Here is a 27,647-nt window from a genome sequence, read left to right on the forward strand (position 1 = left end):
GCAGGGGTGAGGGGCTGGAAACACATTGCTGGAAATAAGCTCATGGTATATTCCCTTATTACTCAAAATCAACCTAAGAGAAACAAAAACGAAGTAAACAGGGATATTCACAGAATCTGCCCATCATTTTATAGATTATGTTTTATTTCTGGAGCGTAAAATTGTATTGGGAATGGGGGGACGTGGGTTTATAAGAAAATCCAGTGTGCCCTTCAGTGACAAGTCTCATTCTCCCAGTCCTGCCAGCCTGCTCTCAGGAGGAGCGGCGGGGGCTCCAGTCCCCTCTGCGTGGGGGGCGGAGGGGGGTGCTATTCAGGACCCAGCATTCCAAGTCTGTGACAGGCCGGAGAGGGAACATCACTGGGTCTGGAGCACACGTCTTTTCTCCCACAGCTGCCACCACACCGTCCCCTTCACCCCGCGGAGCTCCTTGTGCCTGTGGTGGGACAAATGCTTGCTGGCTGAGGGGATGAGGGTCTCCCTAGCACACACCTCTGTCTGTAAAGCACTTAGCAAAGCAAACAGGAATGCTGCATTTTAAGGGTCCCGAAGGAAAAGTTTGCTCCTGACAATTCAGGACGATAATAACTGGAGAAGTCCTGGGTTTCATACCTGACTCGAACGACTAGATACCATTTTCCCACCTGAGCTGAAGTGGAAGGTTTGGGGAGGGGAGCAGCTTTCCAGAGCAAGCAGACAGGGGTGGGAGGCAGCAGAGGTGAGTTCGCCCGTCATGCCATCTTGCTAAACTGAGGATAAGTGCGGCCGAAGCCTCCCCAGGTCGTCCGGCAGAGTGAGTGCCGTCTCCACATGGAGGTGACTCCGGAGAGCTTTCCACGCGTTCTTTCTATCCTCCCCAGCGTCGTGTGATGGGTGCAGCATCTGGGACTCCATCCTGTCCACTCCCACGACAGGTAACAGGCAAGGAAGAGAGAGCACAGCCCTCCGGCAAGACGCACGTCCCGGCTCACTGACTGTCTCCGCGCAGCTCTGTCCTCGGAGCGCTTCTCACAGACGTGAGCGTCCCTGGAGCAGGACGCACGCTGGGCAACGCGACAGGATTCCCACACATGTAATGAATCACCCGCAGATGCCGACTGTCCAGCAAAAATATCGCTTTATTGGATCTATTTTCTAACTACAGAGCTAGTTGACACAAATATCAAACACTTCCTTTCTGTGTGACCATCTACTAAGAACGTTCCATGCAACGCTACGACGCTAAATGCTAGGCTGACAGGCAGGGGGGGCGCCTGCGAGGAGCAGGTCAGATACACGCGGGGCCATATCTTCAGTTCTTCACAGTTATGTGCAAATGTTACAAATATGGCTTTCAGACTTTTGTATCTTTCTGTGAATTAAAAAAAGTAAGACATAATCGTACAGGAGAACATTTTAAAAATAGTTCTATCTGTGGGAGCGCTCTCCCCTTGTCATCACTTCATGTTTAATGATTTATAACTTACAACCTGCCCCCACGGACGCACCAGGCAGGTTCCAGGAGGGGGCGTGACTTCCTAAGGCACAATTATTAGGTTAAACATGTTTTAATTAAACCATGCTTTTTTGGTTATTTGAAACAATAGAACATTACTAGTAATAATGTGTAATAAGATGTTCATTGTACAAAATGCAGTAAAGCTTACACTAACCTATCTGTTAACAGTAACTAACCTGAAACCTACTACAGTCGCTGCCTATTAAAACAGTGTTTTTGGTAATCGGGTTCTTAGATGAAGCAGAGTTATAAGGCTTCTGTGAAATAATAATCTTATAGCTGAACAAATATATTACACTCCCTTTGCAATGTTATTTACAGCTCCTTTCCAATTTCGCCTTTTGGTGACTCAGGGTGTTCTGAGCGTGCCTCCCCCGGCTTCGAAAGTGCTGTTAACTGCACGGCCTGTGGGGGGCGCCGGACCCCAGTGGAAGTCGCTGAGAAGCCAGGTGTGCAGTTGATGATGTCCCCAAATGCATTCTGGTTCTTGCTGGCGCAGACGCCTGTGCTGGACGAAGACTGACCGTCACCACCTGTTACTTATTATTTCTACACAAATACGTGCCTATGTATGTACACCCATGCAAATGCAAGACCTGTCCCGTGACGGACAGGTCCCTTTTCTTGTCCAGTAACCTACTTGTGCTATGTTCGAAGCCAGATTAAAAACAAAACCCTAGCATGCTACAATTAACAAGCCTATGGTTTTAGTAACACAGGGGAGGGAAGGGTATTACGGAAGAGCTGAGATGACAATTGGAAGATTTCTAAAATGCACGGAATAAGGCAACAAAATTGTATATTACAGCCCAGGAAAAGCTGAAAAAAAGTAGGAACCATCTTAGGTTTTTCTCAAAACGCCTAGTTTGCCAGTATTCTCTTAATTTATACAAAGGATAAAGCCTCACGATGAAATGTTTTTATAGCTTTGCTCCTACAAATACTCCCCTGCTAGCTTAATTGTACGATGTCCTGATGTTGTGGTCGGGTTAAATAAGGCACTTCCAGTGCTGAAATCCAGGGGTGCCCGCGGGGATGGCGGGGTCAGGCTGCCAGTGGGGTCATTCCCATGGGGGTGCCGTCACACAGTCTGTCTCCTCCACTCACCCCACCCAACCCCCTCTGTTTTCTTCTCGAGATGACTTTTCCTTCAGCAGATGGAGTGGTCCTTCCTGCCTTCATTCCTTTGTGCTAAAGAGCTACTTCTTTGTACGTACAATAAAATCTTCAGTAAGTTGGAACTTCTGAGTGGCACCAGGTGTGTGTTCAGCTGATTTAGTCAGAAGTCTGTAGGCTGACCTCCACTGTCATCCGTCGAGTCGACACCATGCAGCTTCTGAGTAAGCTCTGGTGTTGCCAGCTATGAATGGACGTTGGTGCTGGAGAGGTCGTTTCGTATTATTTCATTTACTGCAAGAAAACAAAAATAGAGAAAACGTTAGGGAGACGCTACTGCACAGAACTGCATGAAAATAACCAGAAGCCCGTCAGCCATGCTTTCAGGACGGCCTGCGAAAGGACTGTGCTGGGGCAAAGGCTTCCTCCCGCCTCCCACCACGTCCTCGACGTGTCCCGAGCCGGCGTGCAGTGCCCAGGACCTGCAGTGACCGCTCTAGGCCACGAACACGGTTGGGAATCGGCCTCTGACGCCCACGGAATGCCAGGCGCACACCCCGGGGTCCTGCGTGCATGTTCTTCAGGCAGGAGCCACCGCAGGGGGCGGGGGCGGGGGCGGCGGTGCACAGAGCCACCCAGCGGCACCCACAGTGGAAACAGCCGTGGGGAGTCCATGCTGAGTGACCAGGCCCGGCCTCATCGTCACGTGGGACAGGAGGCAACCACTGGGCGGCCCGAGGCCCCTCTGGGGGGGGCTCTTCCTTCATCTCTGTTTCCTTGTCCATGGCCACTATCAGCCTGTGATTTTTGGCAGCCAGAGAGGAAATGAGCAAAAGGCCATTGTAAGCGAGCCGCACAGCACCCCCTTCCCTCCACCCCCGATGGGCACCCAGATAGGGGAAATGTCACCAGGGAGGCTGTCACCACGGTCACTTTCCTAACAGGATCTGGAGGTGGGGAGCATGTGCTCGCGTCATGGAACTGCCCGGGTTTCCCTGTGCTGCCCAGATAAACGCCATGTGTTTCTGCAAAGGCCCCGGCCTGTCCGAGGGTGGCTTCCTGAGCAATTAGTTGGCACACAGTTCATCACCCCCACTCCCTTCCATAAAATCACTTTCAACATCCCCCCCATGACTTTTAAGAATAACAATAATAAAACACAGTTGGGGGAACCAGGAATTGTGTCATGGGAACTGATAACAGAACGCCCTGGCACAGGTTTAGTCAGGAGCCCGGACAGCAAACCCCAATCCCTGGCTCTTCCCAAAGCTGCTGCCTGGCCCTCGACCCAGGGCCACGGCGTCCACCCTCTGCCGAGCCCACCTGCTGCCTGGGCGAGAGGGCTCCAGCCTGCCTGCAGAGGACACATCTGGACATTGCCTGAGACACGAACGTGACGTACGGCCACCTGACAGGCAGCCCCGTGTTCTCTGAACATGGTGAAGCAGTGGCTGAGAAGCGCGGGGCACAGGGACGCAACCTCTCCCAGCAACTCCCCACAGCCACCAGTAGGGCCGTCAGGAGGCCCCGGGCTCAGACCGGCTCCCAGGCTGACACCTGTCTGCAAGTGTGCCAGGCGGCTCTGTAGGCGCTTCCACAGCACTCCCGGCCACCGCTGAAGGCAGGCAGGGCTCTCCTGTCTGCGTGCAGCACAGGTCGCGTCCCCGTCAGGCCCGGCGGCCTCTCCGTTATTCTACCTTGCTTCTGCTCCCTGGACCCCGCGCCTGCCCGCCACGCTCTGCTTCCTGGCGGCCGACGGGTGTGGGACTCGAGAGGCAATGTCACTTGTTTACACTCCTTCTTACTTATTGGACACTTATTATGTGTTCAATTTATATTCTGCAGAACACTGCCACATCAATGAACACGCTGACAAAGAAAAATCGCAAATCCTGAGTTTCTTCAGGGTATTGTTTTGGTAAGGAAAAGCCTTGCTGTAGCGAGGGTGGCTGGCACCAGGCAAAGTGTGAGGAATGTATAGAAAGACAGAGCTTGTGTGCGGAAAGAGGTGACAGAGACACGTCGTAACAGAGGCGACACTGCACAGCACCCAGGGTTACCTGTGCCGTTTACACCTCGTTTACAGCAGTCACCGTCTCATGTATTCTTAGCACCGACCGGGAAACATGGGCACAGCCGGTCTTCCTACGCCGTTTTCAGGTTAAGCAACAGCTTTGGGCCGGCCGTGGCAATGTCTGGGCGGCTGGGCTGCAGGGGCTGCAGGGAAGGTGGGAGTGGGTGCCAGAGGGGAGCCTTAAACCAGGGGCAAACTCAGCCATGGTGCCGCCACAGCAGAGGCGAGTTCATGGAGGGGGACGCTTGTGAGCAGGACCCCACCGGAAAAAGTGACAGAACTGGCAGTCACACAACCCTGAGGGACGGCTTCTACTTCTCATGCCAGAGTCAAGCACAACTGAAGTCCCAGCCAGAAATCTGATCCTAGTAAGATCAGAGACGGGGGCTGAAAAGTCTGGGGGGATAACGATGGGGATTGAGGGGGACGTTGAGGGGGAATAATTTTGGAGTTTGAGGGGGACGTTGAGGGGGAATAATTTTGGGGATTGAGGGGGCCTGAGCGTTTACATGATGGGGAATGGTCAGGGGTGGGGGAGCATTAAGCAAAGCAGCTGAGAACCTTCTAGTTCCTCAAGGTTATACAGACCACAGGAAAATAACATCTGTTTGACAAGATAAAAGGGGAAGAAACTTCAGAACTGGGCTTCCCCTACTGCCCACGGGGGCACCTGAACCTGGAGGGAGCCCGCGGTGGGTGGCAGTGGGGAAATCACTCAGTGTGTCCTGAGGAGTCCAGGGCCATGAGGTCCCACCGCGCGGCTACTTTCCAACTGCTGACGGACTCTGCTCTCTGACCCCACTGGGGCTCTCAGGACAGGAGCCCGGACGGGGCCTCCGAGGGAGCGAGACCCCAGCCCCTCATCGGCGTCTGGGGCTTCTGATGAACAACTGGCTTCCTTCTCTCCCAACACCGTGTTGTCTAGAAGTGCTGGGTCATCAGATCGCGCTGTTGTCCAAGCTCAGCAGCGTCAAGCTGGGGTCACAACATTTCAGAAAAAGGAGGAAGCACTCAAGAACTATCACACATGCGCAAACGTCCTCTAGCCTCTTCCCTAAGTACTACGGGATTAAGTGGGTCAGACAGCCGCTGAAAGAAAGCCAAGATGGATGGACGGCCACACACTGCAGAGTGGACAACGTCCCACACAACGCGGGCTGGACGGCCACAATGCTACACTCGCGTCCATGAACACAGGCTGTGCTGTAATCCAGTAATGAAAGCCAAGATGGCTGTCGTTTCACAGACGGATGAACACATCGTGGAAGGGCTGACTAAGGTCAAGTGTTTCTTTGATGGCTCGGCTGAGTGTGAAAACATGGGACCCTCCTGCCTTGCGCCTCTCCTGGCCACGACTTCCTATCTCTCTTCCATGAGGTCATGGTTCCGAGTCCATATCAGTCCACAGCCACGGGGGGTTGGGGGGGGCCTATGTGCGGGTTATTTTGGGGGTGGCTTTCTCTCTTTGATATGGTTGTGTCGATGACACCTACGCTTTCCCACAATAACTTCTCTGTGCTGATAGTTTCCATTTCTTATTCAGCTTTTCCACCGACACCAAGATTTTTCTCTTTATAGAAGTATTTTGAACTGCAGGTAACATGTGACCCTCACGGCTCGTCAGAGACCTGAAAGAGGAACCTTTGCTTTGCTTCACGTCAGACGTCCCGGTAACAGGATGTGGTGAGCTGTTACACCACAATTTAATTTAATAAGAAGGGTTTTTTCCCTCATATTTAATTTTTCTCTAAAATGCTCCTAAGGTGGAAACTATTGTTTTTTTTTTCTAAAACTTATGTGGCAGTTTGAACTCTCATTCTAATCTGGGATGTGTACGCAGGATGTGTGTGTGTGTGCACCACACACACACACACACCCAAATCCATCTCTATCTACATATCTTGAATTGAATGAAAGGGAAATTAGTATTTTTTAAAATATAAAAACTAAAATGTACGAAGAACAGGCCCAGCTTTTCCCCTGTGCTTACATCACCTATAAACTATATTCTTCCTAACACGACAGGAAGCTCTCTCTCACAAATTGCTGTGTAAATTAACTAACGTGAAGCATCCTTTTAAAAGTAAAATGTTTGTCCTTTCACAGGATGAGCTTCTTCTTTGGATCACTGTTTTGAAGACCTGACATTAAAGCCTGGCAATGCAGCCACACACACCCCTCCCCACGCCTGGGTTTCCCTCAGGGGCCCTGTGACTATTCGGGACGGCACCACCCAGGAAGGACCTGGAGTCTGAACACTGCTTTACACACCCGCCCTCTCAGTGCTGGCTTGTAGGCCAAGGTCCCCACAGTTCTGAGGACACCTAAGGACGCAGGGTCCAGCTAAGGGATGGGCGAACCCCTTATTCTCCTGATGCCCATGTGGTCTGCCTGGCATCTCGGCACTGGCAAGGACGAAGTCTGCGTCCTGGTGTTGGCCCTGTGAGGAGGGAAAGGCAGGTATCGCCGTCATGACGTTGGGACATGGCGAGGCCTCAGAAGGCTCAGCCGGGGAAACGCGGACCTTGGTCCTAGAGCTGACAGGTGAGGTCGCTGAGGCCCACAGCCCCTCGGCCACCGCCTGCGCATTTCCAGACTGCATGCCAGCTGGGCCGGCAGGTCCACGGGACACGCGCCTTGTTGTGTTCTGAGCTTACCAGGAAGGCCGTGAGGGACCCAGGGGCTTGGCTGGGGTCCCCTGGCGGCGCTGTGGGGCGGGGGTGGGGGGGGGGGGGGGACGGACACAGGCCTGCCGGCCCCGCCTTCCCTCATTCCAGCAGCTCGGTCCCTGTGTCTCCGCCCTCACCTGCTCAGTGCTCAGATGGGGGTCTCCAAGGCAAGGAAGGTTGAGGGGCACAGCGAGTGCTTCATTTGCTGAGATATCTTCTTTCAAAAACCCCTAAACATCACACACCCACCTGCCACCACCACACACACACGGTATTCTGTGGGAGCTAAAAAACATTTTTCAGCCATTTCTCCTGTACTAACTTTTATGTGCTTTAAACATCTTTTGCTAAAAAGAGAGAAGTGATCAAAGGAACCTCATGGGGTCTGAGCTGTCACCTACTTTCCACTGCATTGTAAGAACACACACGACGCGTCAGCGTTTCCTTTGCTCTGAAACAAACAGCCAAGTGAACCGAGCGCCTCCTCACAGGTCCTGGTGCAGACACCGGTGCCCAGAGACCGCTGACAACGCTACCAGAACCTTCATTCAGAAATCTCGGCGGCTCGGCTTCCAACGCACACTGTTTTACATGAAACAGGCCTGACATGGGTCAGGCAAATTTCCACCGGTGTTGACTAGGTTTTCAGAGTCAACCCCCGACTGGCAGCCGCCTACCGAGCGGGCCTCCCTGGGCTTGTTGGGCCCGCATGGCACTCGGCCTCTAGGCAGCTGGTGGCATCTGGACAGGGTTCTGCCAGTGCCACTTATCTCACCAGTTCCAAGGCTCTAACACCCACTCACTGTCCCACTTCCTACTCTAGGTAAAGAAGTGACAGTGCATGCGACTCGAATGAAGTGATAACAGTATCACTTTAAAATGCAAGAGCAAAGAATGCCCAGGGAGGAGGTGTGGGTCCTGACAGTGTGTGGGGGGCCCTTAGGTCCTCGGGAGCAGACGACACTATGTGATCAGAGTCAAAACATAAATACGCCCCAAGGAAAGGAAACCCTAAGCAGTGACCAAGTACCAAGGGAACACCTAGGTGGCGTTTGTCCTTAAAGATGGCCTGACCTGCTCCTGTCCGGGGGGCGCCTGCACCACGTGATGCTGTCTCGAGTGGCGATGAACGAACTTCGAGGCCAATCACGCCCAGGGGCCCTGTGACTTTCTTACTTCTCCCAGATCTACATTTTCCCTGAGTTCATGGCACATCATTCAAACCATCACTCAGATGTGAGAGCCACCTGCCGGCACTGGAGGCCTGTGACCGGCCTTCACAAGACCTGCCATGAGGTCTTTGCGTCCCGAGCGCTCGCTGTCGGGATGGGGCTGGATGAAGGCGGACCAGTCTCATCTGGCCTCTGAAGCCCCGTGTGCCGGGCCGCCTGCACCGGCGGGGGCCGCAGGGTCTCATCTGTGAGAACAGGAGACCTGGCTAAGGTCCTTTCTGCTCCACGAATCGGGACTGTTTAGGTCATTGCAAGAAGAGAAACAAACAGATTCCAGTTGTGTGTGCCAAGGAATACAAAACGCAGGCCCCCTGTGGCCTCTGTCCCAGGTCTCTGGGATGGGGTTCTTGCTCTTATTTTGAAGACAGGACCAGAGAGGGCAGGAGGCACCCGGTCCTCACACAGCAGGTAAGCAGGGTCAGGAATGGGTCGGGCCTCCTGTTGATGGGATTCCAGGAATGTCGGCAGAGGTGGGGGCTATCACGCAGCAACGGAGCCCCCGCCTCTAGCTTGTTTTCTAAACGGCACAACTGCCACAAGCCCATCAGAGGCTCTAGCCATCTGCTTTGATGAAAGCGACGTGAGCACGTACTAACACTTTCTGGTGAACTTTCAGTTTACTGATTGTCGGAAAAAAGAGAAAATTATCGGGCAAGTGGGTGAAAGTCACAGTAGCCTGAAGTTAATGCAAAGTCTGAGCTCAACCACAAGACACACATGTTCTTGCAAAGACACAAATGGTGCACAAGACGGGGTTCACACTGCTACACTTCCGGTTTCCATAGTTCTTACCCGCGCATGTATCCCTCTTGTTGTCAGAACAGTGTAGGTTTAGGTGAATGCAAACGTTTGCTGTGTGTGTCTTTTCATTTCTGTCTGGGTCCACAGCACGGTCGGTCCCTCCTCGGACGCGTCTGTGAGTGACACCCAGGCAAAACCATGGTCCCACACCCAGCCCGGTGGTGTCAGGAACCCACCAGCGCTGTGGGCCCTGCGTGTGGGCTCTGGGGAAGGCAGAGCTAGGAGAGGCAGGCGCTAGAATTTCCTAGATGGGTCTTCACACAGACAGTGATCCGAGCTCCTTAGGAACTGGATTTGGGCTCAGAGAATAAGAAATCCGGTTCAGCAATGTTAATCCAGCCACACTGCTTAATTCTCATTTTTTAAAAAGAGGTGAGATGGACAAGAACCATACTTTTGCAAATACTTTCGTCAATTTTTAAAAAAACTTATTTGTTGATATAGATACATATTAGCTTAATTACATAAACTATTTTTTAAAGCACATTCCTCATTTTCGATAGTTACGTTAGTTCCAATAAGGAAACCAATTGTACTATGGAGTTTAAAAAATTAACAGTATTTATTGCTACTTAGCAAGCTAGCCTGCCCACTGTCATTTTTCCTGTTCTTGGTGTTATAACATGCTAAAATGTTACTTTTCATGAAAAGAACTTTTCTTTAAAGCCATCATTGTCCTCTAAACAAAAGCAATGTGGGAAACAAAGACGCTCTTAAGGACCCCACTGTGGGGTCCACACAGGCGTGAGCTCCCAGGCCGGTTCCTACGGCAACAACCCACATGGCTCACAATCAAATCAAACACTGCACGTAAATGAACTGACAGCACAAAAGCAATTGTTACTTCTTACTCCATTTTCCTCCGAGGGACAGAAAAATGTATAATCTTTACAGGGGACCAGTCACCAAAAAGATCTTTATTTTTAAGGGAAAACCAAAATAGTTTTTTGAAGACTTAAACAAAACAGGAAGGACATTCTTTTCCATTCCTATAATGGGAAGATAATTTTAAAAAGCATTCACTAACTTTCCCAGAAAGTACACTTAGCTAAAGTTAGGACTGTAAGCTAGGCGTATATCATTTAGGTGGACATGAGTATACCAGAAATACTTCAGGCCACTCTGTCCTGGAAAAGGCAGCTTCTAGGAAGTCTCCAGGCTGCTCGCTGTGCCAGCCCTTTACAGCATCTGCCGATTCCTGGACAAGGAAGCCACTTGGTGGCAGGTCACACCCCATGAGCAGACAGATTTTCATCACTGTGACTTTCCCTGCAAGGTGGTGTGGGAGCCGTGCCCCCCACGTTTGTGGGTTCAGTGGGTTCTGAATGCCCAGTGCTGTTTTCCACTGGCCGTGTACAGTCAGAGGTGCTGGCTGTTATGAAGGAATCCTGTAAGTACTCGGAAACAGCGTGACGGAAGCCACGAACGACTTAGAGATGAGAACATAGGAAGCAGAGAACACGCTTCTGCCCCGCCGTCGGGGCTTATCTGGTCCTGTGAGGAGAAGACCTCGGTGGGGCCCTGAGCACAGTCAAGTGCTGTCTCTCATGTGGGTTTTAGATTTCTTGAGAAGAGGCCACCACTTTGGAAAGTCTGCCGAAATTCCTTGTGCCTTTGCAGGAGAGCACCGGGCCAGGGGTCTCCTATGGGCCCGCTGTACCCACCATGGCTCGTGCGGCCCGTGAGGCGGCCCCCACAACCTCCTGGGCGCCGGCCCGGCCTCTGTGAGACTGTGGGTTAAACCAGGGCGTTTGCCAGGAGGCCTTCGCGGCCACTGCAATTCGGAAAGTGCAGAGTTGCAACATCACTCAAATCCTGTTTTACTTTCTGATTTTTTTCAAAGATGCTTTGTGAAGCAGTGGAAAATAATACAGTTTATCAAGTTTCATTAAAAAGTGAGCTCTCGTGTTACCTCGGGTGTGCAGGGCCTATTTCAGCCTTCACTTATTTTTATCTTTTTAATCCTAATCAGCCACTGCCACGGGGCCTGCTATTTTTGGAAGGAGAGAATGGGACAGCAGTGGGACTAACTGACAACAAGTCACGGTTTTAATAAAACATGACCCTCCCAATTGGATGTGGGGCTGGCTGATGAACACTGTTGTTACATGGGGCTGCCAGCCATTAAAACAGAATAATTTTCCTACCTTCGCGCTGCTTCCTTATTTAGCCTGAATCTCCAAATAATCAAACGCCCCTTGTGGAAACTCCAGGACCCGTGGGGACCGCCAGCCACGTGACCGGGAGGTTCCACAGGCTTATACTCCTCGCCTCCTGCTGCTGGACAGCAGGGTGTGCCACCGGCCCCTGACTCTTTCTGTGCCAAATGCACCCACAGTCATTCACTGGGACCATTAAACTTACAACAGCATTCGTCCAGGGCTTTCTTTGTGTCACTAGAAAACACATTCCCCCAAATTACAAAATTCCTATTCGAACAGAAGTAAAAGCATTGAAAATAATAACAATTTCATAAGCTGCCTTTCATTAAAATGAATAAACAAGTAAATGGGCCCAGAGTGTGGCTGCTGTGGGTTTGCTCAGGTTCGCAGCCTCCGTCACCCTGCTGTGGAAACGCACAGTTCTCTCTCACTGTGTGTGCGCGAGTCCAGGGGACTCCAAGTCAGAGGCATGAACAGAGTGGCACTTCCTTCTCTGTAGGGCGACGGGTGATACGGTCCAAGTCTGGGGCGTGAGGGGGCCCAAATGGTCCCTCAGCCCCGACGCCAGGCTGGGCACCCACCAGCTGCCAGCTGTCAGAAGACCCTGCTCACTGAGGAAGCATAGGAGACGGCCCGGGCCCACCGTTCCCGGGTTCACGGGAAGTGAAACCACACCTTGTAGTCACGAAATGTGGCTCTGAATGCAATCCTCACCTTACCAAAGAATTACCAGTCATTGTGTTAGGGGTGGTCATCGCACTGTGATCACGGAAGGAAGAGGCCACTCAGAACATGTATGCACGTGAGGGACGGAGGGGCAGAAGGTGTGAGGTCTGGGGCCTCATTTCTCATGTCTCAGCAGCAACAGCTAAAAGCTCAGCGTCCCACATCCAGCCTGTCTCTGGGCGTCCACTACGAGGGACGAGCGAGGGACCCCAGGTTCCCATCCGCACAGCAGGCCTCCCTGGGCCTGGCCCCACACCACACCTGTGAGTGCACTTGGCCGGCCCCAGCTCCTCGAGACTCTGGGGACCGGCGGTCGTGTCACCTGGATCTGGGAAGAACGCAGGTGCTGGGGCCCCACCAGACGCATCCAACGGGAACATTTTAACAAGATCCCAGGACTCGACTCGCTGCCACAGAAATGTTCAAGGTGCCGGGCTGGCTGGGGGTGCCCACGAGGTGCAGAGGAGAGACCTTGTAGAAGGTGCCTCGGGAGAAATCCGCCCGTAAAGAGCCTTCTCTAGTGTTGCTCACTCTCAAAATACCCCAAACCGCGTCCAAATCTTTAAGAAGAAATTCTGAGCTAGGTTTTTAAAAATTGAAAAATAATACTACGAGTGACATTTTGCGTGAGCTTTGAGGATGGTGTAAAAGTTCTGAGGAGTGCAGTGGAGAATGACACGGGCACTGGGACAGCTGTGGCACGTGGCTGCGGTGCTGGGCGGAAAGGCAGGCAGGCCCAGTGAGAGCCCCTCTCGGAGAGGCTGGACCCTCGCCCGGACGCCTGGGGCTGCCTGCTGCTCTGAGGCAGTCAGTCACCCGGGGTTGTTACCTGGAGGCTGGCCTGTGGTCACCGGCGGCAGCTGGCACAGCAGGGGTGAGACAGGGTGATAGCTATGTCCAGCTGCTCGGAGCCAACGGGCATCTACATGGCAGCCAGGGATTTGGGTTTGAGAAAGGATTTAAGATGATTTGCACAGATTTTCACTTTCATCGTTTAGAGTTTGCAAGTGACACTGTTTTTAAAGTGCTAAAGTTATTGACACAACTCCATGCTTGTTAGGCCGAATTCCTGTGAGGCCACCTCTGTTCATAGGCACAGAAACTAAGCAGGGGCACGTCCGTGATGTGGGCGGCCCCGTGTCTGTACCAGGAAGTCCGTTATGTCAGCGGCAGCCAGCGACTACATCCTGGTCTGTCCTCTCAGCACACTGGCCTGCACCTCAGCTGCTCCTGTCTCTCCATGAGGGAGAAGTCAGCAAGCCGGGGGTGGTTGCCACGTCTTCCCACCGCGGTCTCACCCCTGCCCCCTGCCACCACCCACCACCACCAGCCACCACCTGCCACCGCCTGCCACCACCTGCCACCACCCATCCACCGCCCACCATCACACAGCTCCAGGTGCGGCTGCAGCCACCGCCCAGAGGCAGAGAACACCAGCTCACCTGTCACAGCACAGGGCACAGGGCAGGATTCTACTCATGCTGCTGGCGGCCCAGCCGGGGCAGCGCTGCCCAGAGGACAGGCACAGTCTCCGGTCTCGGGGCTCGCAGACGCGCGGCCACCCCAGTCCAGCCAGGAGAGCAGTTTTCCTCCTTGGTCAGCCATTGAGAAAAGTCGGGGAGTAAGTCGGGAGTAAGCTCAGGGCACGGCTGGGATGCACGTGCAGGGTCGGGGCTGGCTCTGTCTCATCGCAGGTGGTGGGAGCACAGGACTGGCCACACAGGTGTCCTTCTGTCGCCTCACAGAGTGCCTGTCACCCTGTCACCACGGCGTCTTGGGCTGTGCTTATGTCCTATCATGTCAAGCATGGATTCTGCAGTGTGCTGTCACATAGCGCTGAGCTTGGCGCCCTCTTCGACTCAGTTTCCAGCCACCGCCTAGGCTTGGGCAGCCAATGCTCTGTGTCACCTCCCCACACCCGAGTCCTCAGTGCACGCCTGCCTCCCACGGACTCGGCCACAGCTGCTAAAGCTCAGGCAAGGGTCCCAGCCAGACCTTCTCCCGGCTCCACGCACACGCCTACCCCTACCCTACCGCCCGAGGCCGCCTTTGCTTCCAGCGTCCCACACCAGGACCCGAGTCATGCTGTCCCCATGTGGGTCCTGAATATGGCCATGTCCATCCACATCTCCCCAGCTGTGACTGGCCACACAGCATTCCCACCGCAGCCAAAGGGGACATCTCCAAGATGGATATCAGGCCTTAAGAGATTGGCCGTGCGCCCACGGGAGGCCCAGCTCTCCACGCCCCACCCCGCTGTCCAGGTGCACGGCGACCCTGTCCCGAGAGCCCGGCCGTGATGCTGCTGCCAGGACGCCCGTCCTGCTCTTGGCCTCTGCCGGCCACCCTGGCGAAGGCCGCCTGGCACCCACTCTGTGCCCAGAGGTGCCCTGTGAGGCCCCGCTCTTGCAACACAATTCTTTAAACGTCTTGTGTGCCCCTCCCATTAGACGGAGCCCACCTTGAGGGTAGAAACCACACCTGTGGGTGTTGAGCCCATTTCTTTCTTCTGTAAAGATCTGAATAGAAAAATCACAGAAGGCGTGAAGAAAAATGTGTGCAATAACGAAGCTTAATAATTCCTAATTTGGAAAACAGTAGGAAGGAGGGAGAAGCAAAGAGTCCAAAAAATATGGGCAAATGAGACAGGTCCATAATCGCTAGGACATATTGACCCTGGAGTGGAAAACACACCCGAGATTGGATTTTTGTATTGATTATCCAATTATCAATCTTCATAGAGGTTGCTCCAGCTCTGCACAGAACGCGCAATTCATCAAAGCATGTTAGACGCCGTGGAAGTTGCCGTCGGTACAAGGGGCCATTACATTTCTTGTAATTGCACACTGCTGGACCTTTCGCTGTTTTAATCAAATCAGCGAGGCCGGCATGCACACGCTAATTGACTATGTAATAAGGATATGCCCTGCTGGTCACCAGAATGAGCAGCCTCCTCAGCCCCGCGGTCCCCAAGGCCACGTCTCAGCCCGGGTGGAGGGACCGCGTTGCTAACGGCACTGGGGGAACAGGCAGAGGTGACCTGCTCTCCGTCCTGAGCCCGGGCGGCAGGCACGCGGGACCCGGGGCCAGGGTGTGAGGGGGACGCCTCCCGCGGGAAGGGCCCGGGCCTTCTCACAAGCGGCTTTCTGGGGGAAATTCTCCCCAATGGCTCCCAGACAGGGCAGCCCTCAGCAGTGTCACGCTTACTAGGTACCTGCCTGAACGGGGCCACCAGTTCAGGTACAGAGCAAACAGCCTGTACGCCTTCACGATCTGTTTCTCTCCAGTCCCTCCTGACGCCACCTCAGCCCTCAGGGTCACTGTAACCATCGTCCCGTAATTCCCTGGCACCTTGCCTGGCACCATGTTATGGTACCGTGCTGTCTTCGCGAATTGTTATCTAAATTACGAACATTGTTTAGTCTCTAAGCTGCTGTTTGGAGGGGTTGGGCCTCTGACCTCCTGTGTCCTCGCGGCCCTGCAAGGCCAGATCTAAGTGTGACTGCGAAGACGGGCTGCTTCCTGTCCTCCCCAGAAATGTGGATTGGTCCCTTCTATGCGTTTCCAGAAGCCCTGGCCTGAGCAGGCCCGGGAAGCTGCCTGTGGGCTGAGGCTCTAGGCCCTCACTGTGCAGGGCGCCCGATGTGACAGCGTTGTCATTTGCATAGTGTGTTTGCTGCATTTCTTTCTTTCTGTGGGGCTACGAGCTATCTGCTTGGAAAATTTAGCTTTAATTCCTTCTCTGTCTAAATTTGGTTTCTGAAGAAGCCTTAAAATGTGTTCTCAGAAAACATTCTGACGATGCAGAAAACAAGGTACCTAGATTCTTTTTTTTTTTAGGTTTTTAGGATAACTTTTTTTTTAAAAGGTTAATTTTTTTGTTTGTTTGTTTGTAGCTGAGCCATCCTGCCACCTGTTGGCAGCTCAGCGGCAGCTCAGCTCGGGCTGGGACTCGAACCGCTGTTGCTCAGAGCTCGCACTCTTGAGCGAGCTCTTAACCAACGGAGCCGCTCGGTCAGCCCATATGGTACCTAGATTCACAGCAAATGCTCACTCGGGCTGGAGATGACTGAGGGCACCGCCCCACCTGCACTGAAGCCGCGTGGGTCTAACCTGGGGTCTCCCTGAGCCCCAGGACACGGTGGTGGCCCATTTTTGTAACCAAAAGTCACAAAACCCCGGAGGGCGTGGAAGGGTCCCCAGGCACAGTTCAGGGGCTGGGGCTGGAGTGCAGCACCGGCACCTCCGCAAGCGGTGGGTCATTTGCAACCTGCTTCCACACACAGGCAGAGGGGCACGTTCACCACACACTGCTCTGAAGTCGCCAAGCCCTGGCCCCGTGGAGCCCGCTGAGCTAATAATCAAAGTGGCCAGAGTGCTTTAAGGGTCCCCGCATCTGTGAAGACCTCGGGGAGCAGGGCTGCAGTCCACTGAGCAAGCATGTCTGCACACAGCATTCCTCTAACAGGTGAGGGACACTGAGGGGTGCTGGGGGGTCACCCAGAGGGTCATGATTTTAAGTCCTCCTCCGCTCACCTTCCTGCCACTTCGTAAGTGCTCGGGACGTCCTCTGCTGAATGAGGCACTATCTCCTACTTGTACCAGCCCTGCCACTGCCTCTCAGCCGCTCACCACCCCCAGGAGGCCTGGGTGTGCCCCAGCCCGGCTCTGAAGACTCAGTGACAACGTGGGAGAGCTTTGGTACCTTAGGGAGCACAGTATGTCATAAAGCCTGTGGCCGGCCTGGCCCTAAAATCAGAGGAAGTGGCGGGCGAGGCCGGGCGACTCTGGCGAGAGGCTCCGGTGCAGCCCAGTTCAAAACGGAGCTCCCGGCGCCCGCCAGGCCTCCGGAGAGCACCGCCGATGCACCAGGCGCCCACTTTCCACGTGCGCTCCTCAGTGCTTTCTGCTCCATTATCACAGCAGGAAGCCGCACGTAGGGTGGAAAGCTGGCATTGGGTCCAGTGGAAACCACCGTTTCCATCTTAGGGAGGGGAGCAATTGTGAAGCCCATCACACGTCACAGCGACCGCGCCAGGAAGATAAGGTGGAGGTGGGAGGGGCGGGGGGCTGGGAGGACGGTCAGAGTCCGGCTTGTAATTCTTCTTGTAATCCAGCATCAACACCCAATTAACAGACAGACTTGGACAGACATTTTGGGAGCGCTTTTCCTAAATTGAGATGCATAAAAAGACCTACACACGGCTCCCCACCCCCCGACACAGCGAGCTGTCCTGTTGCTGCTTTTTCAAGTGTGCTGCAGACGCCGCTGCTGAGGCCAGAGCAAACACTCAGGTGACGGACGGACGGCTCCCTCCAGCCAGCCCAGCGGCCGCGGCCTCACTTCATCCATCCACCACCTTCTCTCTCCAGCCATCTGCCAACAGGAAATAACTGTGCTGTGCTGGGAGTCTGGGAATCCCAGAAAATAATCTTAAATCCACAGAAATAATTGAAGTTCGCTTCTACTGAGCTGCTCAGTTCCATTCTGATTTTTTATTACAATGTCAACAAGAGTTTAATTTGTTTTAAAGTTTAGGTTCTTAAATCTGAGTGATATACGGTAGTTTACAGCTTGCTGGCAATAGCTACTGTGGAAAAAAAAAGGAAAGTGCGTATAAAGGCGATTCTAAGTTTGACACGGTGACAGCGGGGACCTGCGCCAAGAGCAGCAAACAGTAAGGCTTTCCCCACCGGGCCGGCGGCGTCCCGACACGTGACTCGGTACATTTCCCTCCCTGACCAATCTCGTCTGGGGCCTTAATTAAGAGGAAATGTCCTAAAATGTAATTTCTTGCACTAAACACTCGCAGACGCCAGCAAGGTCGCTAATACAGCGACTGTCATATCTGGGCCCCTTTCTAGAACCAGATCTAGAGCAAACGCCAGCGGGCAGGTAGAGGCGGAGGTTCGCCCCTCGCCTGGGTCCAGGGCGGCCCAGAGCGTGTCTCCCAGACACTCACGCTGAACCCAGCGCGACAGCACGCTGCACGCGTCCCCTAGACCTGCTACGACCTCAAACGCATCTTGGTGCAGAACGTCGGCCCCGGGTTTTCCGATCTCGCATCTGCCGGGGCCAAGCTCAGTCCTGTTAAAGTCATATGCAGGGACCCATAAGGCGAAAGTGCAAGCCCACCCCTTTATGGGCAGACGGACGGAGGAGGCCATCAAACGGAGACTAAAGGGGTGCTCACTGCCCAGTGTGCGTCCCGCCTCACAGGGCGGCTAGGAGGCTGCCGGCTTACACAGCGGTGGGGGGGCTGGGGGGGGGCTGATGGCAAAGCCCCCCAATGTCTGCGAGGCCAGACAGCGTCTCTGCTGTGCTCTCTCCCTCCCTCCCTCCCGCACCGGGCTGGACTGCAGCCAGGGCCTCGGGTAAATCACAGCCGTTTGGAGACACTGCTGAGGGCTGAGCTCCCTGTCCCCCAGGGCCCGTTTCCTGCCATATCTAAAATTCTACAATCAGCAGCTGCGAGGGCCTGATAGGGCCGCGTCCTGGGCAAGCCTTCACCCTCGGGTGGGACAGAGGATGGGCTGGGGGCTGATAACGCCCCTCAGGCCCCATGACGCATCCTGCGCTGTCTGCCCTGTTGGGAACAAAAGAAAAACAGCCCCCCGGGCTCTGGGAGCCGAGCGAGGGCTGGAGGGAGTGGCCGGCCCACTTGGCCTATTGAACCACGTATCAGGCTTTGATTAGTCGGGGTCCCAGGGCCTGATAAGGGCGGATGTTTCAGAAGGGGACAGGCTTTCTTTGTTCTTCACTGTGTGTAAGTGTCCATGTTATAATCTGCAAGGATGGAAGAACCTGGTTTCAAAATTCGAACTGAAGGTACAGGCATTCAAAATTCCTTGTGCCCCGCCCACATTCATGTGACAGAGACCCCCGTGGCCACGGTCAGAGAACGACAGCGTCCACCCTGCCCGGCGGCAGCGGTGGCCACGCTCACCTCCCCGCTGTCTGTTCCTCAAGGATGGCCTGAACTTAGCTAAACAGGAAGTAAGCAGAGAACACAGGTTTCCATTCCCTAAGAGAATGGCTATCACCAGCACGGTGTTGCTGTCACAGAAAGACAAACAGAATTTTCTCCTAACTCTCCCTACGAACGAACCCCAAGGACCGGAAGCAGGAGACACTATACACGCCACACACGGGCCCCAGCCTTCCCGGCGCCGTCTGTCCACTGGCGTGGAGCACGCGCACAAAACCGTGTTTCACCCTCGCACTCCTGGGAAGGAGTTCCCTCAGCTGCACGGGAGACGCATGCCCAGGCCCCTCCTCAGAAATGTCCCCATGCCAGGCCAGTCACTGCCTCCGCAGTGGACGTTTTCATATAAAGGGAACCATATACTGTGTGGGTCTTTTGACTTAGTGTCATGTTTTCAAGGTTTGTCCCTGTCGTAGCATGACCTAGAGTGTCACTCCTTCCTGTGCCATGAGCAGGTCACCGTGTTCCTATCTGACCACCAGCTGCTGGGCGTTAAGGTTGTTCCGAATGTTTGGCTGTTGTGAATAATGGTGCTGCAAACACCTGTGTGCCAGTTTCTGTGTGGATGCGTGTGCTCCTTTCTCTTGGGTAGACACCTAAGAGTGGGACTGAAGGGTCTTACAGTAAATTTGTGTTCAACTTTTCAGACATTGCCAGAGTGGTTGCACCATTTTACATCCCCACTCATAATGGGTGAGGGTTCCGGTTTCTCCACAATCTGCTATTGTCTCTTATTATCGTAGCCACTATAACGGGTATGAAACGTCGCCTCATTTGCATTGGTGTTTCATTTGCATTTCCTATGACTAACGATGTTGAGTATCTTTTCCCGTACTTATCAGCCATTCATATTTCTTCTTTGGAGAAAGGTCTGTGTAAATCCTTCACCAGCTTCTGACTAGGCTGTGTTATTATTGCTGACATACAACACTCTGTATATTCTGGATACAGCCCTTTATTAGAGATGGGTTTTGCAGATGCATTCCTCCGGTCTGTTGCTTGTCTTTTTGTTTTCGTAACGGTATCTTCTGAAGCACAAAAATTTGGGATTTTGATGTGGTCTAACATCAATTTTTTAAGTTTATGGACTGTATTCTGGTGTCACATCTAAAAAAATCTTTGCCTAATCCAAGGTTTTGAGGATTTTCTCATATGTTATCTCCTAACTTTTATTGTTTTTGCTCTTACATTTAATTCCATGATCAAGTTTCAGTTAAATTTTTTTTTTTGTATGGTGTGAGGTAAGGGTATGAGTTCATTTTTTTCTCACATGGATAATGCAATCGTTCTAGCACCATTTATTAAAAAGGCTATCCTTTGCCCCAATTAAATGGCTTTGCACTTTTATTAAAAATCACTTGTCCACAAACGTAAGGATTTATTTCTGGGCTCTCAATTCTGTTCCATTGATCTATATGTCTCACATCAATACCACACTGTCTTGATTATTGCAGCTTTGCATAAGTTGAAATCAACACGTGAGGGTCTCCCAACTTTGTTCTTTGTTTTCAAAATTGTTTTGGCTTTTCTGGATCTTTGAAATTCCACATATTTTTGGATCATTTTGTCAGTTTTTGGGGAAAAAAATCTGAACTTTTTGGATGTGTAGAATAATTTTGGTAAGGACTGTGCTGGTTCTATAGATTAATTCCACTGTGACCAGAATTAATCTTTTAAAATCTATCCAGGCTTGTTTTATGGCCTGGCAGGAAGTCTGTCCTGGAGAGCGTCCCATACACACGCCATCTGGGGAGTGTTCCACAGACATCTCTGAGGTCAAGCTGGCTTATGGTATTGCTGGATTGTTTCATATCCTTGCTGCTGTTCTGTTAGTTGTCCTATCCATTATTGAGGGTGGGATGTTAAAGTCTCCAGGTATTATTTTTTAATTGTCTTTCAATTTATCACTTCAATTCTGCCAGTTTTTGTTTCATGTATTATGGGGCTCTGTTGTGAGATGCAAATATATTTATAATTGTTATATCTTCCTGCTCAACTTTATTTTACTCATTATAAAATGTCCTCTGTCTTTAGCAACATTTTTTTTTGTGCGGGGGGGGGGGTCCCTAAATCTACTTTGTCTGATATTAGCATAGATACTCCAGATCTCTTTTGATCATTATTTGCAATAATCTAACTTTTCCATCCTTTTACTTTTAACCTATTTGTGCTTTTAAATCTAAAGTATGTTTTTTGTAGACAGCATAGACTTGGATCTTATGGTTTTCTTCCCTCCAATCTAGTCTCACAAAGTTCACATTTTTATTGGAGTATTTAGTTCATTTACATTTAATGTAATTTGACTGGTAGAATTTACATTTGCCATTTTGCTGTTTGTTTTGACTTCTAGTTGTTGTTGTTGTGGTGGTGATGGTTGGTCCTATGAGCTTTCATTACCACCTTCTTTTGTGTTAAATATATATTTTTCTGGTGTATCATTTAAATGCCTTTTTGGTTTAGTTTTATTTAATTTATATATATTTTCTTAGTGGTTCCTCTAGAGATTACAACATGCATTTTAAAACAATTTCAGACTAATACTAACTTATTTCTAATAACATATAGAAACTTTGTTCTGCTATAGTTCCCTTCCTTATCCCTTCTTTTGTGCTGCTATTGTCATATGAATGACATATTTGTATATTATAAGCCCAACAGCACAGTTTTGTAATTATTGTATTATGTATTTTATTTTACATCAATTAGAAGAAGAAAAAAGTTTTAAAACACGCGTATGCTGTCTTTTTTATTTACCTACGTAATTCCTTTCACCAGTGCTTTTTATTTCTTCACGTGGATCTGACGCACCGTCAGCCTGAGGGGCTCCCTGTAGCTTTTCTTGTAGGTCAGGTCTGCTGGCAACAAGTTCTCTGCATCTTTGCTTTTCTGGGAATGGCTTTATGTCTCCTTATTCTTAAGGCCAGTTTTGCTACATGTGGACTTCTTGGTCAGCAGTCTTTCTTTCAGCACTTTGCAAACGTTATCCCATCCATGCCTTTTGGACTCCAAGATTGCTCAGAAGTCAGATATTAATCTTACCGAGGTGTCCATGTACCTGGTGACCTGTTTTTCTCTTGCTGCTTTCAGGACTGTCTCATTTTCCTTGACTTTTGACCGTTTGGTTATGGTGTGTGAGTCTTTTATTTTATCCTACTTGGAATTTGTTAACTTTTTGGATGCGTAGGGTAATGTTTTTCATCTAATTGGAAAGACTTTGGCCATTACGTCTTCAAATATTTTTCCTGTCCCTTTCTCTCTCCTCTCTTTCTGGATTTCTATTGTACATGTTTGTGTAATTCATGATGTCCCTGTGTTCATTTTTCCTTTATTTCTGCTTTCTATTCTCAGACTGGATAATCTATTGATCTTCCTTCCAGCTGTTTCTCTTTTTTTGTTGATTCTTTTAACCTGTTGTTCATGCCCTCTAACAAATTTTTCATTTCAGTTACTGTACTTTTCAACTCTAGAATTTCTTTGGTTCTTAAAAGAAATTATTTCTATCTCATTACTGAAATTCTCTATTTGGTGAGACATAGCTGTCATACTTTCCTTTAATTCTTTAAACATGGTTTCCTTTAGTTCTTTGAATATATCTATACTAGCTGACTTAAAGCCTTTGCTACTGAGTCTAATACCTAAGCCCTCTTGGCACATTATCTGCTGCCTGTGGGTTGGTTTTTATCCCCATGTACGGGGCATATTTTCATGTTTCTCTGCATGTCTGATGATTTTTGGTTGAAACCGGACATAACAGATAATACGTTGCAGCAGAATCAGCTACATGATTTGCTTTTATTGTGGGCTCCTTTTCCCCTCCCTGTTGCTGCTTATTTGATTAGTGACTTTCCTGGACTAATCTGAAAGATTCTGTGTTCTCTGTGGCATGTGGCCACGAGATTCTCTGTCCCCCCTTAAAAATAATTCTTGCTTATATTCTTAAGCCTGACGTCTTAAGGGTTGTCCTCAGGTTAGCGTAGTTTAACGGTCAGTCGATTACCAGTTGGGAGGTTTCTTTAAGTGCATTAAGCCATTAAGTCTCCCCCTTTTGTCAAGGAGCCCTGTGTGGCAGGCAGTTCACAAATCAGCCTTGGCGCTCACTTCTGCTTGCGCAGGGTCTCAAGGTGAGCCAGAGGTGAGTGACTGGGGCCCTCCCTTTCCACAGGCCTTTCCTGAGCACGTCTTCTAGACCCCAGGAACACGTCAGTGGTTTTCACTCTCTGCTGTGCTCTTCTAGTCGTCTGGTCCATTTGCTTCAGGGGAGACCACAGTGTTGGGTGGCTCCAATGAGTATGATTCTAGCATCCGTCATTTTTGACGATACCACGGAATGTGGCTTTTCCAGGGAGCTTCAGGACCAGTCAAAATTCTGACTGTGCTATGGGAAGGGGCTTGAGCGGAGCCCCAGAGGGGCCAGTGTCCTTCACGTGAAGCTGCTGGCTTTTCGTGCTGTGCTCCATGGGGCAGGAGGGCGACAGGATGGGCCACAGGTTAAAACACCACAGGTCCCGCTCTTCTTAGCAAGGTCCGTTTTTTGTGAACAAATGCTTTTCATTTGTTCTGCCTCTGGTTAATATCCAAATTCTGAAATCATTGATTTGATAGTTTTGTCAGTATCTTTATTGCTCTTAGGGGGAGTGATTCACCAAGGTTCTCTCTCCACCATTCTGGAAGTCCCACCTACATTCCAGCCCTTCTTATCAGAAAGTGCCTCAGTCAGTAACCAGAAATCCTCTGATGGAGTAAAAATACCTATCGCACTCCTCCAGAGCTTGCAAGGCCAACTCAAGCTTGTGAGCTGTAAAGCTAGGCTTGTGAGCAGGAATCTTTGCTCATCTTATCTCTAGTGGGGAAAACATTTGAAACAGCTGAACCTTGTGGCGCAGTCAGGCTGTGAAGTCAAGGTCGTGTTCCTGCTTCTGTCCCTCGTTCACTGTGATTCTGAGCAAGTCAGGGCACATCGCGCTAAGCCTCGGTGTCCTTCTCTCGCAGGTGCGGTTCTGTCTGCCCCACAGCACTGTTCTACACGAACTGAGAGAATACATGTGAAAAACCACCTTGGGAAGACCCGACGGCCACGCATCCGGCACTCACGACTCTTCCTGACGTCGGTGCTTTCTGTTTGTTGGCAGCGACGTGTCACATTGGCCTGGGAATGACTTCTTCAGCTCCGATGGGAGGAAGCCAGTGTGTACGCTCGCAGGCGCCCACTCTTCTCTGCCTGGACGTGACGGACTCTGTGGCCCGTTACTCGCTGCTCCTCAGGCGTCCGGGTGCGCGCGTCCACTGTGTGTCGGGAGACCACTCAGAAGTGTCCGCGCCTAGCTGGCTCTCTGCCTGGAGCTCCGGGGGCACACAGCCAAGGGCCTGGCTTGAGTTACAGGGCCCCGGCTGCTCTTATGCAAACACAGTCGTCCGACAGATGTAGACAGGGCCCTCCATGCCCTGGTCACCACTCTCCCCAAAGAGACGCCAAGCCCTGACGGCCTATCAACAGCTGGGCTTTGTGACGGTGGCTATTATGCTTCTAAATACCTGCTTTATGGCTTCACACTGTGGTGACGCAGCACAGCGGTATGCCACTTTTTGGCTCACAGATAAGAAAGTGTCTGTGAAGATAACTCACGCTGGAGTAAGAAAAGTGAAATGAACAAGCATCAGAGGAAGAACACGCAGAGCCCAGCGCTGGGCTGAAACAAGGACAAAGCCACTTGGAACTTCTGGAATGGCGTTCTCGAACTCTGCAGGAGGAAAGCAGTGAGTCTGCACAGAAAGCCCTGCGTTGCTGCGATCACGAGAGGCTCCCAGTGGCACCTTCCTGCCCAGAGCTGGCCTGTGACGAGGGGTGGCATGTCACAGATGTGCCCCACGCTGCCCACACGTGCAGTCGCATCTGAACTTCAGCACTTGCTCCCTCTTTGCCTCTCAGTGAAAAGTGTTTCTCAGCACGAAGTAACTCTAAATGGCGCTGACTGTTTAAGTCCCACAAAACCTCTGGTTTCTTCCTCCCCTTTGCTTTCTTTCTGTTCTGCCCCCGTTTCTTTCCCTCAAATGAATAATGCCAAACAAGTCTCCATCTGAACGAGGAAATAAGTTAAGACCCGTGATTAAGGGAGAAAGGCAGAAGGTTAATATTAGCTGAAAGCAATACCAGCAAATTCCCTTTCAAGTGCACAGAAAATAATTGGGCTGCAGACGGGACTTTGATTAGAAACACAGGATAATTCAAAGCATTCCTCGCTTAGAGTTAATGCCCACACCAGGCACCTGAGAGAAGAGCCAGAGCCCCCCAGACACCCGAGCTGCAGTGTCCTACGAGCAGACGCAGCCCCCACTTGTAGGAAGGGACAGGAGATACGCTCACGTCACAGCGCCACAAGCTGCAGAGCTGGGCCGGCAGCCCCACCTGGGTCCACCATGGCTGCTGCGATGACCTGTTTACAAAGAAGCCACCTCAGTGGGCACTCAGAGCCATCCTGCCGTCCACCTGCCCCCTCACACAGGGCAGATCCCACCTGCTGCTGCCCAAGACACAGAGACGCCCAGTGCCTGTCACTGCCTCCACCAGGTCACAGCGCACCCCTCACACCCATCAACTGTCCTGGTAGTTGCCAGCTGACAGCTGGGTTCATTGAGACAAAGACTAAGATATTGAGGCTGATGCCTGCACATCGGTCTGACCACTGAAGGCACAGCATCCCTAGAAGCTTGGCTCCACGTCCCGGTGTCCACGCCGGTGTCCCCGTGGGGCACAGCATACGGAAAGGCCGCTGCGGCCCTTTGAGGTCCCAGCGCGGGAGGCAGCGGTTAGAGGGCGTGCCCGCCTGCACCCAGAGCTGGCTTCTGCCCTGGCAGAGCCCCCGCAGGGTACAGGACAACCCGCCTGTAAGCCTCTGGTCCAGACGCCCATGGCAGCCCCCACGCTGGGTGGCGTGGTGTAATTTTCACGCCTCGACACTGCCGTGCAGACGTCCACGTGCATTAAGGACGGACCCTCATGGGCTGTTTCATGGCGGACTCCACTGCCCTACGCATCATGTGGGAACCTCCATCCACAGTATTAACGAGGCCGCGTGTTTGATCACCGTCATACAGACCCTTTCAATCAGCGTCGGGCTGGGGAAGGCCTCAGACTTGGGCGCGTGCCAGGTTCGTAAAACTTTCCATGAGGAAAGCCTTTTGTTGTCTCCCAGAGCAGCTTAAGCTCAGGAAAGGCGGGGAGGGGAGAGGGGGCTCAGCCCAGACCGGGGCAGACACAATCCTGGCCGCCTGGTCCACCTGCTTGTTGTTTTAATGACATCTAGACTTCTGGAAACCCGAGACCTCCTGGAGGGACCTGAAAAGGCCGATTGTGGCGGAGGCCTCAGGGAGGTCGAGGTGACAACAGGGGGGCTACCGCAGCAGACAAGCCAGGCCTTGGGCGCGAGGGCTTCAGCTGCAAGCTTGGAGGCGGTGCTCTCAGAAAAGTTGCTGTGTTGGTGCATGTCCCTTTCACACACACACGGGAGCACACTCCATGGGTTCAGGGATGTTCAGAGCACACGCCCAGCAAATGCGTGTAAATGGAAGCGTGTCCCCTGACCACAAACAGGTGTATGTGTGCGTGTGCATGGTGGGTGAGCTGCCCACATTCACACGTCCGTCTGTCAAAGGACAGTGCCCTCCCAGAGGTGGCACGTGGCTGCACGGGCGGCTCTCTACAGGGCAGTTCACAGAAAGCCTATCGGAGACATGGCTCACGAACAGCCTTCGTGACACGTTTTTTAAAACCTACATTTAAAGTAATGCGAGGTCCGTAAAACTGGTCTTTGAAAAAGGTACTCTTGTGGTTCTACCATGTTTGAGGTCTAAATCGATGGCCTAAATCTTATGAATATTGTTGAACCAAGAATGAATTATAATTGAAATTAAAGGGCCAAGTACCTTTGATACAAAACCTGAGAAACAACCAAAACACAAAGAAATCCTACACACAAGCTGGGATTCCCTTTGGGGCCAGTTCCTAGGGGGACAGTGGAAAGTCCGTTAACGTTTCACGTGTGGAGCGCCGCCCAGCAAGCAGGGCGCAGGTCACACGTGAGGAGCCATTTACAGTGGAAACCCCCTTGTTGATCCGTAAATAATGCAGGTGGTGACCGTTTATGTCCCCAAATGCCCTGCTCCCGTGGAACGTGCCCTCGTGTCAGGTTATTGCCTTCTTAATTCCACAGTCCTAGAAACGGAAACAAAGCCTAAATAAAATGCCGGTTCGCATACGCAGTAAGCCTCTTCTAATTCCTCACAGGTCGGCACCCTTAGCATCATAAACGGCCATGAGGACCCCATGCCTCGCGCTGGCTTCTGGTGGTTGTGGCACTTGAGAAACCCTGGCTATTGGAGGGTCAGG

The 27,647-nt window shown here is 51.8% G+C and overlaps 1 protein-coding gene across 2 annotated transcripts in view; it reads right to left on the bottom strand.

The window, feature by feature from the left end:
- Nucleotides 1-1,100: 1,100 nt before the first annotated feature.
- NFATC1 (nuclear factor of activated T cells 1) overlaps nucleotides 1,101-27,647 on the bottom strand; it is a 105,384-nt gene continuing 78,837 nt past the window's right edge. For both annotated transcript variants that reach the window (XM_019643384.1, XM_019643383.1), the window contains one exon: nucleotides 1,101-2,908. In XM_019643384.1, the coding sequence (XP_019498929.1) occupies nucleotides 2,906-2,908 (3 nt within the window). In that variant the 3' untranslated portion in view covers nucleotides 1,101-2,905. The remainder of the gene's footprint in view (nucleotides 2,909-27,647) is intronic.

Source organism: Hipposideros armiger, unplaced genomic scaffold (genome assembly GCF_001890085.2).
Source record: "Hipposideros armiger isolate ML-2016 unplaced genomic scaffold, ASM189008v1 scaffold_77, whole genome shotgun sequence".
Taxonomy (NCBI): domain Eukaryota; kingdom Metazoa; phylum Chordata; class Mammalia; order Chiroptera; family Hipposideridae; genus Hipposideros; species Hipposideros armiger.